Source organism: Lycium ferocissimum, chromosome 7 (genome assembly GCF_029784015.1).
Source record: "Lycium ferocissimum isolate CSIRO_LF1 chromosome 7, AGI_CSIRO_Lferr_CH_V1, whole genome shotgun sequence".
In the NCBI taxonomy this organism is placed as follows: Eukaryota; Viridiplantae; Streptophyta; class Magnoliopsida; order Solanales; family Solanaceae; genus Lycium; species Lycium ferocissimum.
In genome coordinates, this window is record NC_081348.1 from 16478800 (window position 1) to 16492961 (window position 14162).

Genomic DNA, 14162 nt, shown 5'->3' on the forward strand with positions numbered 1-14162 from the left:
CTCTTTCTTATTCGGTCCGAGTATTCGATGATTCAAGAAGTGACTTTTTTATAAAAATGTTGGGGACAATTTTATCCACCACGCGGATTCTCCCCTTAGGATTATCTGACTGAAAATTGCCCAACTGTTAGAGCAAACACGATTTTTTCTGATCACATAAACTATATATTCTATAAGAAGAAAAGAAAAATAAGAACTTTGAGATGCTCAAAAAGGCAGTATCTCAGGTGAATTGCCAAAAGTAGTTGGCACTCGGTTTTTGCCAATATAGCGGGAAAAATATGTCTTTGCCCAAAAGTTGAAATACCATAGAAAACAATTTTGCATCTAATACAAGCTAGAATATGAATGTCAAAATCTTCAGCTTAAAATCAGATGATCTATTTTCAAGATTCATTTGCTTCTAAGAGCTTAATTTTGAAAAATGAGATGGCCCCAAGCTTGACAAAACAAAAACATAAATTCTACCACTGATCAAGAGAGGGCAGACTTTAAAGATGTGGTGAAGACCTCTAATTCCTTCAACCCTTCTTCCGGCGATTTTGCTTCACCTAATATTCTTACCATTGCACTACCAACAATGACACCATCAGCTCCCCATCCTACCACCTGCAATACGTGCATTAGAGCAAATCAGTAAACTGTATAACCATTTCTTACCTCTTTTCTGCCTCGTCAAAGGAAACTAACCTGCTTAACATGCTCCGGTTTTGAAATGCCAAATCCGACTGCCACTGGTTTAGATGTTGCCTGTCAAAAGTTGGTTTAGCATAGCAGAAGTTTCCTAGCAAGATACTCATGTGAGGCCGAAGCACCATTTTATAAAAAACCCCTTGCAAGTCGTGTAAATGATAATCAAAACAACAATAAAGTCTATTTACTTACTATGGCCTTAACCAAATTGTGGATTTCCATGATCAAGAATATGCCACTGTGTAAAAACTAAAATGACAGGCAAAAGAATGTGTTTTGTGTAAATCCTTGTGTCCTTAAATTTGTTCTCTCATAAATTGAAACAATAAAATAGTACAAAGTCGTTTAATTAAAAAGAATATAGCCCGGAGCCACAATGCTAGGTTTGGGGGGTTCAGCAGAACCAGTAGCTTTGGCTAAACCATTTATTTGTATTCAAATTTTCATGTACCAATAAATTATTCAGAACCAAGTAAACAAAAAGAATTATGGTCCAGAACCCATAAGCTAAAAATCCTGGCTCCATTTCTGTATGTAGCGCTTCAGCTGACATTAAAAAAGTCCAAATATGGATTTGCAGATTCTAATTGAATCTGAACTTAATCCTGAACATTTGGACGGAAAACCCGAAGAAAGATAAGATAGGCAAACATCTTAAGTTTAGAAAAGCTAGTGAAGCACAATGGACGATGCAATTAAAAGTTTGAATCTTTCATCACTGTTCTTGGCATAATGTGAGGAAAGGTCTAGCATGCTCAGAGTTGTATCTTTCTCCCATATACCAAATCAACTTTGAAGACCATCACAGAGTATATTAGAGTTCAAGACATATCAGTTTACGCATTATGAATATGAAGCTTAAAACAAACCTCTTTAACGTCCTTCAGGAGAGACTCAACCTTAGAACTCACAGATTCACGAGCTCCAGTAACTCCGACTGCGCTCACCTACAAGTTCAAGACTAAATAATAAAATTTTACTTGTCAGTGAAATTAAGAAATTAGCATCTACACCAGCGTATCACAAGTGAACAAGGAAAAGATCCATAAATAGAGGTTCAATCCTTCACGTTCTCATATGTTAGTACATGTGGATCTTAGCTCCCTGGTAAATCTTTGAAGCTGACATTATAAAGATTGGCACGTTTGATCTAAGCTCCGGAGCAGATCAATCATTGTCCTGCTAAAAGTAAATTAATATCATACTGTTCAATCCGCTCTTTGTAATTGACTACCTAAATTCATATGTGCCTCATGTTCTTTTAATAAAGATAATTTTTTTATAAAACTGAAGCAAAAATCAATAATAGTCCATAACACACGGTACAGGGATAGAGCACGAGGAGGTTGATATGCAAACAGTTCATCAAGCAACCACAAACCAAAGGCGAATGTGGTCTACTGCTACCATGTGTGTACCAATTTAAGTGAAATAAATTACACTTCAAAACCCAGGAAACAAAAAGGGGTAGTAGAGCATATAACAAACTCTCAAAATGTAGCAACTCATTTTGGTAAGCAGAAGTAGTAATGGTCAAAAGAAACTTTCTATTTTCAAGAGGATATCTTACAAGGTATACGAATCCTTCTGAAGCTTCAGTAATGGCTTTCATGCGAGTTGTTGGAGTAGTTGGTGTTGTAAGCAATACCTAAACCAGAAGGTAAATTAAGCAAGTGAATGATCATACTATCCGGTCAAGCCAAACAAGAAAACAAGCCTAGAAATATCACCGAGCATTCACATAGAGGTCACTTACATAAGCACACAAAAGGCATGAAAATAAAACAAGAGAAGAAAAACAGTGAAACAAAATTGAAACCTCTAGTAAGCATGGATGCACCCATAGAAATGGGGATCATTCCTTTTAATATATCATCAATATTAGATATAAGATTCCACTCTCTACAACAAAGAAATTACTAGTCCATAATCCCATGCACTCCATGACTTAAGCAACATAAAATGTTAGAAGAGCCACATAATTTGATTGAAAATGTCAATGCTTCTAAATTCCGTAGACATCTTACTCAGATTGTAGATTGTTCCTTTCTAGTAAATCACCCCATTCTATCGTCCGAAACACATGTAAGGACGTGCATGGGAAGATCACAGACAATCACTTACTCGTGTCCCGGAGTGGATTACAGAGTAAGAAAATTGCTACCTTATCATATAGCAGGATGAAACTAACTGCATATCTGAGGTAAATGATTTGCTTCTTTAAACAGATTAATGAAGAAAACAATGAACCAAGACCTCGGAGCATCTCAGAAGAAATGAAAATCAAGATGGATATTTGGCACAAAAATTTACCAATTCAATATTATGCCTAGCAGCTTCCTTTCTCAACATTTCAGTTTCCTCTAGAGGGACATCTGGAACAACAAGTCCTGAAAAACAAGAAATTATCTATTACCATGAGACATATGACAATTCAGAATGAAGAACATATTAGGGTAAGTCAATGGCATGAAAAAAGGCTCAATTATCAGCACCATATTGGAAATGCAACAATAAATATAAAGAAAACTCAATCATTGCAGATCTGCAATTGTTTCCAGGTAATAATTAATATACGTTGATACACACCAATCAACATCGATTCATGATTTGAGCCCTGCACACTTACAAATGTTATAGGAAAAAAGGTTCCAAGTGCAGAACTAAAATGGAACGTTTCATTTCCCAATTAACGTTTCATTTCCCAATTACCATCCACAAGAGAATGAAGATTATGTTATCTTTTAAGCTTTTATTCATGACGCATCTATACCGCAGTAAGACAGGAGCACCACCAAATTGGTGCTCATAAGTGGTGTGGGGTGAGTTGACGGAAGCCTTCCCAAATATTTACCATGTCTCTTGCCAGAGAGAGAAGACAGTGCAACACATCCGCAGATCTCACGAGGGGGTTATCCACTAGGACTTAAGATTCAGAAGGAACCTTCAGGATTGGGAAATGGGAAAATTTCACAATTTGGTTGAGCTTTTGTATGGGCTAGAAACTCCTAACAACTTATCGGATGTATGGCGGTGGAGGGAGAGTAGTGATGGTTTATTCACTGTTAGCTCTTATTATAAGAAGCTACTAGTAAGAGATGAATGTACTTTTCCCCACCACTCTATTTGGATCCCTAGAGCTCTGAGGAAGGTGTGTTTCTTGGTACCGTTGGCGGCAAGGGGTGCGATATTAACAGCGGAAAATTTGAGAAAGAGGAGGATCACTTATGTTAGTTGGTGTTGTATGTGTCAGAGTGGAGGAGAGAATGTGGAGGAGAGAATGTTGACCATCTTTTATTGCATTGTAAGGAGGCTAATCGGTTATGGAGGGTGGCCCTCAATTTGTTTCGAATGCAATTGGTGATGCCGGACAAAGTGAAGGAGGCTTTGCAAAGTTGGACGCATAGGAGGGGGAAGAGAAGCCCAAGGGCATGGAGTGTTGCCCACTTAGCAATTATGTGGGTCGTATGGAAAGAGAGAAATAGGAGAGCTTTTGAAGGGGTGGAACAAGAATTTGTAAAGTTGCAACGCAGTGTTTTGTCTCTAGTTTCCTTTTGGTGTACTTATGAGGTCCATCTTTGTATAGAGGATTGGATCTCTTTTGTTGAGAACCATATTTTGTTGTAGGTTCTCTGCTTTTGGTATACGGGATTCCCCATTTGTTAATAAAATTATTTACCTTATCAAAAAAAAAAAAAGGAGCACCACCAGATTGTTTTCAGATCTACTAAGTTGAATGACGAAATACCTTTTCTCTCAAGATCTTGAAAGATGATTTTCAAATAGTTAAATCATTTAGCGCATATATCTTTTAGATAGAATATATCTTTTAATTTGTGGTCTTGTGGGGAAAACTAGTGGTATATCAAAAGTAGAGAATCTACACCAAAATATGGTTCCCTCCAAATCTCACCCGATCACTATGCTAATTGGGCCCTCATGGTTGCACCAAAAGTTCACTCGTTTAGTGGAGATATATAACAAAGAACGGAAAAGAAAGAAGAGAGCCTGGGATAAGACATGCATCACTATGTTATTAATCCAATCACTGGAAAAGAAGCTCAAAAGTTAAAATACCCTTTAGTTTGCTGGCAGAATGAGAAAGTTAGGAAAAACCTGAAGGATCCGGAAGATCATACCTCTTTGCATCATCTGGACCTTTTGGTAGGAATGAAACAAGAGATGTTTGAGAAACAAAAGTCATTTAGCTATTGGTTAAAGTAGATGTCTTCAAAATCTTTTTCTTGTGTAGGATAATATGACATAGAGAATTTGGGTAGTTTATGGATTTTAAAGAAGTTTTGAGATTGAATTTAGAAAGATATGTTATTGGTTGTATGCTTTCAGTACCTTCTTGGTACTTATTTAATGAAATCTACCTTACCATATCAAAAAAATTGAAAGAATGGTTTTAGATTGCAAAGATATACTTGTTAACCTAATATAAGGTGCTACATGATTGGTAGTCATCAGTGCATCTAAATGATCTCTCTTTTTAAACAACTGTCAGAATTCTAGGATAACTAAGTCAGATCTCAGAAGCACAAAAAAACTACTCCAGTGCAGAAGAGAATTATAAAGTAATGGTCACTTGTCCACAGCTCCTCTATATGATAGAAAATCTAGTAACGCCCATCTCCATTTATGGTTTAGTATCCCTGCTGAAACTAATGCAGATTATGCTCTGAAAAAAGATCAATCCAGCCTTCATGCGCTGAGTTGAAATATTAAACGTCAAAGAATCAACTTAAATGTCCTTGTGCCGAGGGTCTACCGGAAACAGCCTCTCTAACTCCCAAGGTAAAGGTAAGGTCTGTGTACATCTCCCCAAACCCCACTCTGTGGGATTTCACTGGGTATATTGTTGTAAAGAATCAACATAAAACTAGATTATCCCAAGGCCAACGCCATACCAGTAGAAGTTTAAATTTCACAACGAACTGAAAAGGTATACGTGGAGTCATTGGATGTTTCATGTTTCATGTTATTTGGCAAATGCATATCTTCTGGTAAGAGACATTCTTGCACTAATAATTTAACATAGCAAACTAAATATTACCGTGTACACCAGTATCTCTTACAGTGGCCATGAACTTTTCAACACCGCGCTTAAGTATTGGATTATAATACGTGAACAAGGCAACCGGACAGGACAACTGAGGAACAACCTGTCAAATGTTGGAAAAAAAAGGTTAAATTTCATATAGGACATTTGACAAAATGTGCCAGAATAAACAAAGAGACTGGAGCAAAAACAGATGTCAAGCAAATCAAAAGCTTCATGATAGTTAGTTATATGGGCTCATTAATAAAGTGAGTTCGACACAGCTTTTTAGACTCTAAAACTGCACTAGAAAGTTAACAGGGGATTCCATTGCATGTCATTCTTTAATTAGAAAACAGAGGCTATGGGTTTACATCTTCTAACATTGATATAACTTTGGCGAAGTTGGTCCCTCTACTCAGTGATCGTGTAGCAGCAGCCTGAGAAGACAGATAAGTAAAGAAGAATGAGGATACAAGAAGTAAAGGACAAAATTTAGGACTAAGATACACTAATTGCTTTATCAAAACCTGGATGACTGGCCCATCAGCCAACGGATCAGAATAAGGCACTCCTAGTTCTATGATATCTGAACCACATTTATCCAGCACTTTCAGTGCCTCTGCAGTTGTTGCCAGGTCAGGATCTCCAGCAGTGATGTATGGAATTAATGCCACCTATGCAACAGAAATGTGAGTTTCAATTAAAAGATCCGAGATAATAACTAGAAATACAGTTGAATGGTAAAGCAGCTCGACACCAAAGTCCTAACAAACCATTTTAAATATCTCCCACAAGATCAGTGTGAAAAAACATGAAAACTTTTCACGTGATTGTTTTCTTTCCATTCGACCAGTGTTCAAAACAGAAATTCAACTAAAGCAGGTGAAAATTCTCAAAAACAAAAGTCAGAATAATCATTAAGAATCTATTTTTTGGGGATAAGATGTTCTACTTTTATCACTAATTTTCCTAGTTCCCATAGGAGCTACAGATAAAAAAATTCTCAGCAGAAGCTATCATGGAAATCTGGGTAAAACTCAAGTCTTTGTAAGTAACATATCTTAATTACCCCCCTCCCTTTGTTATGGAATGTAACACTCAAACAAATACAGAACCATGTACTTAAAACTTCATTAGCCTTATACTTATCAATCTACCTAAGACCCAAATATTCTTGTCCTTTTAATACTCAAAGAAAATGTTAGCCGGTTTAAAGTTCTTAACTCGTTTTCGTTACAGAATAAACGAAACCCAATACCGCCCCAATTTTGCAAACATAACTGCATTTCACCTTTTTGGAACCTTAAAAGTTACAAAGAAAAACTCTTCTTTCATGCTTAGCGTAACCGGACCCACACTTGATATTTTAAAGCTAACAATGAAACTAACCAAGCTTAAAATTAGATAACTTTTATCTCCACAACTGATAACTAAGACCATCATAAACTCCAGTGGACTCAAGACCAAAAATTTTACTATCCCAAATTGCTAGCTCTCAAATGATTTTTTTTTTTTTAACCCATACATTGATTCGTTACACCGTAATCCATTGACTCAAGTTATACCTCACCTTAACATGAGAAACCAATCTAATTAACACTGATTCAAAGACAATCAGAATCTCAAGCAATTTTTTTTTTCAAGAAAAGCTTTCCATAGTTCTCCATAGGAGCTAAAGATAAAATCTTTCCCACAAGAAACTACATTCTGAACCAATAGCCATCCAAATTAATCTTGGAAAACTCAAAAAGAAAGTTGTACAAAGATTAGGAAACACAACCCAGAAAAAGAAAGAAGAATAAGAAGAATGACATACTTTGCCTTGTTGTTTCAATCGAATGAAAGTTTCAGAAAGACCAACAGTTGCATTGGTGCTAAAGGCAGCCATGGGAGGTTTGCGAGAAGTAGAAACCTTGAGAGATTGGGTATATGAATGAGGAAAAGGGTGATTTTGGAGCTTGTTATTCGAACTAATGAAATGGGTTGCTTTCAGAAAAGTTGCCATACCATTAAGAATTTGCTTTCTACTGAAAAAAATAAATATTGAGATTGATGAGAAAAAGCGGCGAAAGCACTCACTGGGTATATTATACGGTCTAGTGGCTGGATTTAGGAAAGATGGCCAGATTGGGGTAAGACAAAAATGGAAGTTCACACTTAGGCCCCTTATTTTTGGTCTAATTGCATTCAGGGGTGGGGGAATTGCATTGTATATACAAGGTTAATAAATTATTTCTATGTATATATCATAGATGGTGAATCTCATTTTGACTTTTTTGTGTGTTTACTTCTTCATATTTCGAACCGTTTAGTGAAAATCTTGACTACACCGTTAATTGCATTAGGGTTGTACATAAAATGTGATTTTTGATAAATAGTATTTGAAGTTGAGTAGGAAAATGATATTTGAAAATTGAATGTACATATGTTCGGAAAATATATTTAATTGAAATTTTTGTAAGTTGAAAAAAATTTCAATTGATTAACTAGTTTTTTATAATTGAAAAAATTATTTTCAGAAAAACAATCCGATATACAAATTAAAAAAAAAACAATGAACTTTTTTTTTGAAAAAAAAAAAAATCCATGGATAAACAGCCCCTTATTTTGATTCAGCTTAACAACCTACTTAAATTATAGAACTTTGAGAATATTATGTGGAATAAATTTATCATGATCTTTACAAAGTTAAGAATATAGTGAAATCGCATTTATACGTTGTGGGATTTCACTGAGTTGTTGTTGTATTGAGAAAGTGATTTTCCCAAGTCAATTCGGTGAGTGTTTACCGTATAATCTTATGACTATTTGATGGAGAAGTTAATATAATGACAAACGATGACAAGAATAATCGGATCAATCAATCATTAGATAAACTAATGTGGGTGAAATGTCTATTTCAAAGAGGTTTTTGTATCCACTCCTCGTACAAGTAGGGTCATAGCGACGATATCATACAACCCATTAAACACTCGTTTATTTTTTGAAAATGGCAATGAGAAAGAGAAAAGAACTAAAGAAAGAACTCTCAGTTTGAAACGTAATTTCCCCATTTACTCGCAAACTTCTTTAGTGTACTTTTAGTTTTTCTAACTTATAACGAAATTTTCAGTTTTAGTCTTTTGATTATTTACATCTTTTGATTATTTACACCACAAAATCGTGAAGCTCAATATACCTTACACTAGTTGTAAGGAATAACACTAGTATACTAGTTCAACAGTTTTTGGCCAATTATATTGCAAAGAAGTTCATCTGGATCTGTAGATATAAGTAAGAAATAAAATTTAGAAATTACTACAATCATGCAGAACTCCAGAATCCAAGCCCATGAGGATTTTTGATTCGTATGTGTTGCCTCTGGTCGATTAGAAGGTTTAGAAATAGGTAGAACTGGTTGCGGAAAATACAGAAAACCATCTGTCAAACAATATGACTAGTTTGCCTAGTGGGAACACGGGTCTTATGTTTTTTAGATGCCCAGGATATCCGAACGAACGAGGTATCATGGCTCAAAACCGACAACAAGAGACTCGAACTGGGCTAAAATCATTTCGTCTTTAGCAATCTTTCATCCTCTGCTGATATGCTCGCTTGGCATGAAGTTGCTCTCTGCCTTCTAATGGCGCAAATCTTCTTTAATTATTAACTGACATAAGAGCATATACATATCAAAGATCATAGCGATAAGTTCATTTTTTCACATAACTGAAAAGAGATAATGCACATACAATTAGATTAGTTATTATATGACGGCTGTCGTGTTTAGCCAACAAATAAACTGACATGTCCTATTCAGGGGCGGAGCCACGTTAGCTCTAGGGAGTTCATCTGAACCCGCTCGGCAAAAAATTACAGTGTATTTTTAAAGTTAAAATTATTTTATTATGTATATATAAGAGAGGTTCTAACCCCGACTTTTGCGTATTTACCTTTAGAATTTTGTACCCTTTGGGATGAAATTTCCTTCTCCGCCATCGATCAAATTGAATAAAAGGCAACCAATAATTGACCGGAGGAAAGGGAATACATGTTACCTCTTCATTCACTTTTTAATTGGTTTGCTGGCTGCGAGAAAAACTCTTTGGCCATTATTTGCCACTTCTGCCTCCAGTATCGCTTCTAACATAATGTCAGACCCATTTGCTTCATCTTTTGGGAAAGAACGAAACTATTGTCCCAACGAAAGGAAGCTAAATCTCAACAAACTATTAAACAAACTTTGGTATGCACACAACGCGTTGATGGGAAATTGGAGCCGATTCTCAAAAAAAATCGGCTCTTTGTTTTGCAGCTACAAAGCATTTTAAATATTTAAAAACCTACTTTTCCATGGAGCCCATCTGGATCGACAATGGGCTTCTTGGTCTAGAGGATTTTCCGAGGGAGTTGCAAGTCTGATTCTTTTTCTAGGAAAACAAATGTCTAGTTTTGCAGGATAAGATTGTTATAACCAGCATATGCAGGAAATGGTAGGTGATTTTTTTCCATCCGTCATGTTCCTCGATGCAGTAGTAGCTAATCGGTACACTATGCTACTAAAGGAAAGCATGTGCGTGGTGGAATACTAGAGGTGGTATAGACACCATAATCATCCAAACAAAAAAGGATCAGATTGACGTAAGACAGCTGCCACCGTATGCCCCTATCACCCATATATCACATATAAGACAACATGATTCTTAATGCAGAAATGCCCATCAAAAAATAATTCTACGTGCTTTCAGCTAATTATAATTCTAATCACCATAACTTCAACTTTTACAAAATGAGCTAATTTAGCTTGAATGACACGTAATCTCTTCTTTTGAGACCTCCTCGCTTCAGCAACATCAAGTTCCATCCTACCCTTTGTAATCTCACCTGAAGGCTGAAGGGTTCAAAGTAGGGTTACAGGACTTGACAAAAGACTTGTAGGAATGGTAGAGGACGGAGTTTCAAGGACGCAAAGACCATGATACTGAACTCATTCAATTTCACTTGTACCTTTGGAACTAAGTTCAATTATTTCAAACAATTAATTAAATTGTGTTACTTACAATAACTCAAAATATCGATCTTGATTTAGTGTAAAATTTAGTGCCGATTTGGAAACTTCCCAGATATAAATTCATGCGAACAAATCTGATCCAGTACCTAGCTAGCAAAAGTTGAATCCCATTTTTCTACATCAAGTTAGATCCAAAAAGAGCATTCAACTAGACTGACTTAGAGCAAACTCAATTGAGATCCAGTTCTTCTAAAACCCCCTCTTTTTTTTTTTTTTTTTTTTTTTTTTTTTTCATATATACCAGATATTTTTTTTTTTTTTTTTTTTTATGCACATACCTATATTATACGAGGTTGATTGCAGAAAAGGAAAAAAATATCCCGTTTTTACTTTTTAGAACCTCAAAAACTATCTTTTGTGGTTGTCATCCCCCTTTCCAATTATTTCTTGAACTTCAGAACTATCCTTTCCAAGTGTGTCTCACAGATTTTTTTTTTCTTCTTTTAATAGCAAAAAGAACTATCCTTTGCGAGTATCTCTCCCTCCCCTCGCCCCCTGCAGCTTTGCCCTTAGGTTTGCCAACCAACCTTTCATGTTGGAACAAAAGGGTAACTGAAGAAGGGTAACCTTTCATGTGTCATACATTACAAAATTCTAGTATTATATGCTATAGATTAAATATGGCATGCCACAGAAGAAGGGTAAATGATAACACCTACTTTACCAAACCAAAATTAAAAGCAGATTGGTTTGAACTATATTTAGATCAATCTCAATCTAGAATACACGAAAGAAGCATGGATCAAATGTGATGCCTGATCCTAAAGTTCCAAATCTGAGTCTTAGTGTTTGCAAGGAGGCAGGAAATCCTTGTCACTACCTCCATCTCTAGCAAAGTTAGCAGAGTATCAGACGATATTGATTGAACCGGTAGATTTGTCAACTTGGGCTGTAATTTTGCAGGTACAAGACCAAATATCAGAATTTGGGGCATTACCATCATATTTTTGAAATTGAAAAAGCTTTGGGGCATTACCATCATTATACACCAGACTTCATATCCTAGAGAATGTTTATTTCTACAGCAATCTTTATACCTATCTTTTCAGTTATGACAACAAATGGCAACATTAGAGAGGGTCAGCAGTGGGAAGCTCAACTCACCCAGTAGAGTTTCTGCAAAGATCCTGTCCAGAACCTTTAGAAATGCACACAATTTTGCAAGCCAAATATGAAGAACATAATTACCAAACAGCAGAAAGCTATTCTATATGCAGGATGATAGGACCAACAGGGCATACTAAAAAAGACGCATGAAGCAATCAGAATCTCGAAAATGGTTCCCTACCTTTACGTTGTGGCAACAACCCTGCACTCTGTGCTGAGACAGGGAGCACAATAATACTGCCAGATTCATCAGTCAGCTCGCTCAGACCTTCATTATCTACAGAAATCGATTTCAAAGGTGTAGTTTCAGCTAATCTAGCATAAGCAGCGGCTTGGCTGTGCATATTGGTCAAAGCTTTCCTTGAACTATAATCCTGATAATTATTAATCATATCAGTATTTCCATTTGAAAAGAAAGGAAAAGATAATGAAAAAAATAGTTAGAGAAACCACAAAACCTCAGTTACTGCAGTTGCTACTGTACTCTCCTTCTTGGATATTTGATGTCCCTTTTCAACAAAGATGCTCTCTTCATCAGTGTTTTTAGGTCTATTTTCAACTGTGTAACAAAGAAGAATTTTTTTTCCCGGAGTCACAAAGAATAAATGAGAAACTAATAAAAAGCCTAATATCAACCATGTAAAGTAAACAATGAAATACCAGCGCTATTTGCAGCTGTTGTGTTGATGTTGTCGACATGCCTATATGTCAATGGACCAGGATTCATAAAAGAGAATGTCCGAATGATTTCATGATGTATTGCTTCCAGTTGAGCCCTGGTAGCTGGCATTTCCTTATGAACCTGATAAACAACTCGAGATGAAGGTAAAAGAACAAGTGCTAACATTTTATGTCGAAGGTATTATGCGATATAAAGCATAATTAGCTAATAAGCTTAAGAGCAACAACAAAGTCTATATCAGTCCTAGTCATGATGCAAAAACTCAGCTCTAAAAGAGAAAGGGAAAACTTCTACATAGACACGAAACAACGATCATCATTGCAAATTGAAATTTATGACGCAGCATAGAAGTTTGAACTAGTCTTACCAAGCATTTTACGACTGGGAAAGCTTAGAAAAAAGAGTTGGCCGGATTTAGGCGGTACTACCTCCTGTCCATTTTACTTATATCTTTTTTTGCACGCCCCTTAAGAATAAATTAACTAAAAGGATAATTTTACTTTTCACCACATTTATTGAGTAGGGGTAAAGGTGGAAACTAATTGTTAATTATATCTTGATTTTCTAAAATGTCAACTATTTTGGATCATCTATTTTTAGTAAGGACGCCACGCAAAGTGGACTGGAGGGAGTAAGAAAGAAACCTGGTGAGCTTGAGACTGCTGCATGACACTTTCAAATTGACCACGGGCCAGTTGAACATAACCGATTGCACGCCTGGCAAATCTGCCTGCTGTTCTTGCTATAATTGGCAGATCTTTAGGTCCTAAAAACATTTTTTTTTTTAAAAGGTCAAACTATAATTAACAAGATATTTCCCAATTAAAATACGCAGAAATCAACAATCCCTGATAGCAATTACAATGAACAAAGTGATTAATTCCATAATATAGCTATAACAAGCAATACTTCCTAAAATTGTCAATTCGAAGGTCAAAATTATGGAACTCCACCATCAACTTATTCATAGTGTACATCAATGAAAGGGGGTCTGCATGAAGCGACTTATAGCCGACTGTAACTAGTTTGGAATTGGAGCATATTTCAAAGTTTACATATCTTTCTTTTTATATAACCGTGGTGTCACACTCGACTAATTACACGCAATATTTTTCACCTCCCATCGGCATCTACGCATTATATGTAACTCGTCCTATAATACAGGGACAGATGGAAAATCACCTTGTGTTTGCATATCTACTCCAATCAAAACTTAATTACTCAATAGATATTTTCTTAATCCAATATAATTAACACCTGCTATTGTTGTTTTCAAAATATAAAGAAATTACATGAAATAGCACTCTAAAATGGGTTAAATTGATTCCATTTTGGACAGCTAAAAAGGGTACCAATAAGAGCAGCAGTAGCGCCAAGCAAGAGAAATATTTCTCCATATGAAAATCCTAGCATCTCTTCCTTTATTTTCACTTTGTTTCTGTCAAGTGTTTGAAGAGCATCGCAAGTGACTTTTTAGGTTTATGCACACCCGTTAATAAAGTGTTTACCCCTAAAAAGTTAGAAGTGTTTTTACTAGCTTATTTCAAATTAAATGCCTAAAAAACCTTAATAATTCTTAATTA

At 35.8% G+C, this 14162-nt stretch overlaps 2 protein-coding genes across 2 annotated transcripts; both read right to left on the reverse strand.

Annotated features, from left to right (window-relative positions):
• Positions 1–223: 223 nt before the first annotated feature.
• Positions 224–11730, reverse strand: LOC132061969 (tryptophan synthase alpha chain-like). The gene is made up of 12 exons (XM_059454638.1): positions 11611–11730; positions 10488–10610; positions 9790–9911; positions 7557–7917; positions 6268–6414; positions 6112–6177; positions 5753–5861; positions 3007–3083; positions 2264–2341; positions 1563–1640; positions 691–750; positions 224–609 (listed from the first exon to the last, which is right to left on the reverse strand). Exons 1-12 carry the CDS (start codon positions 11728–11730, stop codon positions 475–477), a joined length of 1476 nt encoding a protein of 491 aa, XP_059310621.1. The 3' UTR covers positions 224–474.
• A 322-nt stretch (positions 11731–12052) lies between these two features.
• LOC132061970 (uncharacterized) lies at positions 12053–13992 on the reverse strand. Its single transcript, XM_059454639.1, has 5 exons — positions 13932–13992; positions 13224–13345; positions 12558–12699; positions 12356–12510; positions 12053–12271 (listed from the first exon to the last, which is right to left on the reverse strand). The coding sequence occupies exons 1-5, from the start codon at positions 13990–13992 to the stop codon at positions 12053–12055; spliced, it is 699 nt and encodes a 232-aa protein (XP_059310622.1).
• Between the last annotated feature and the right edge of the window lie 170 nt (positions 13993–14162).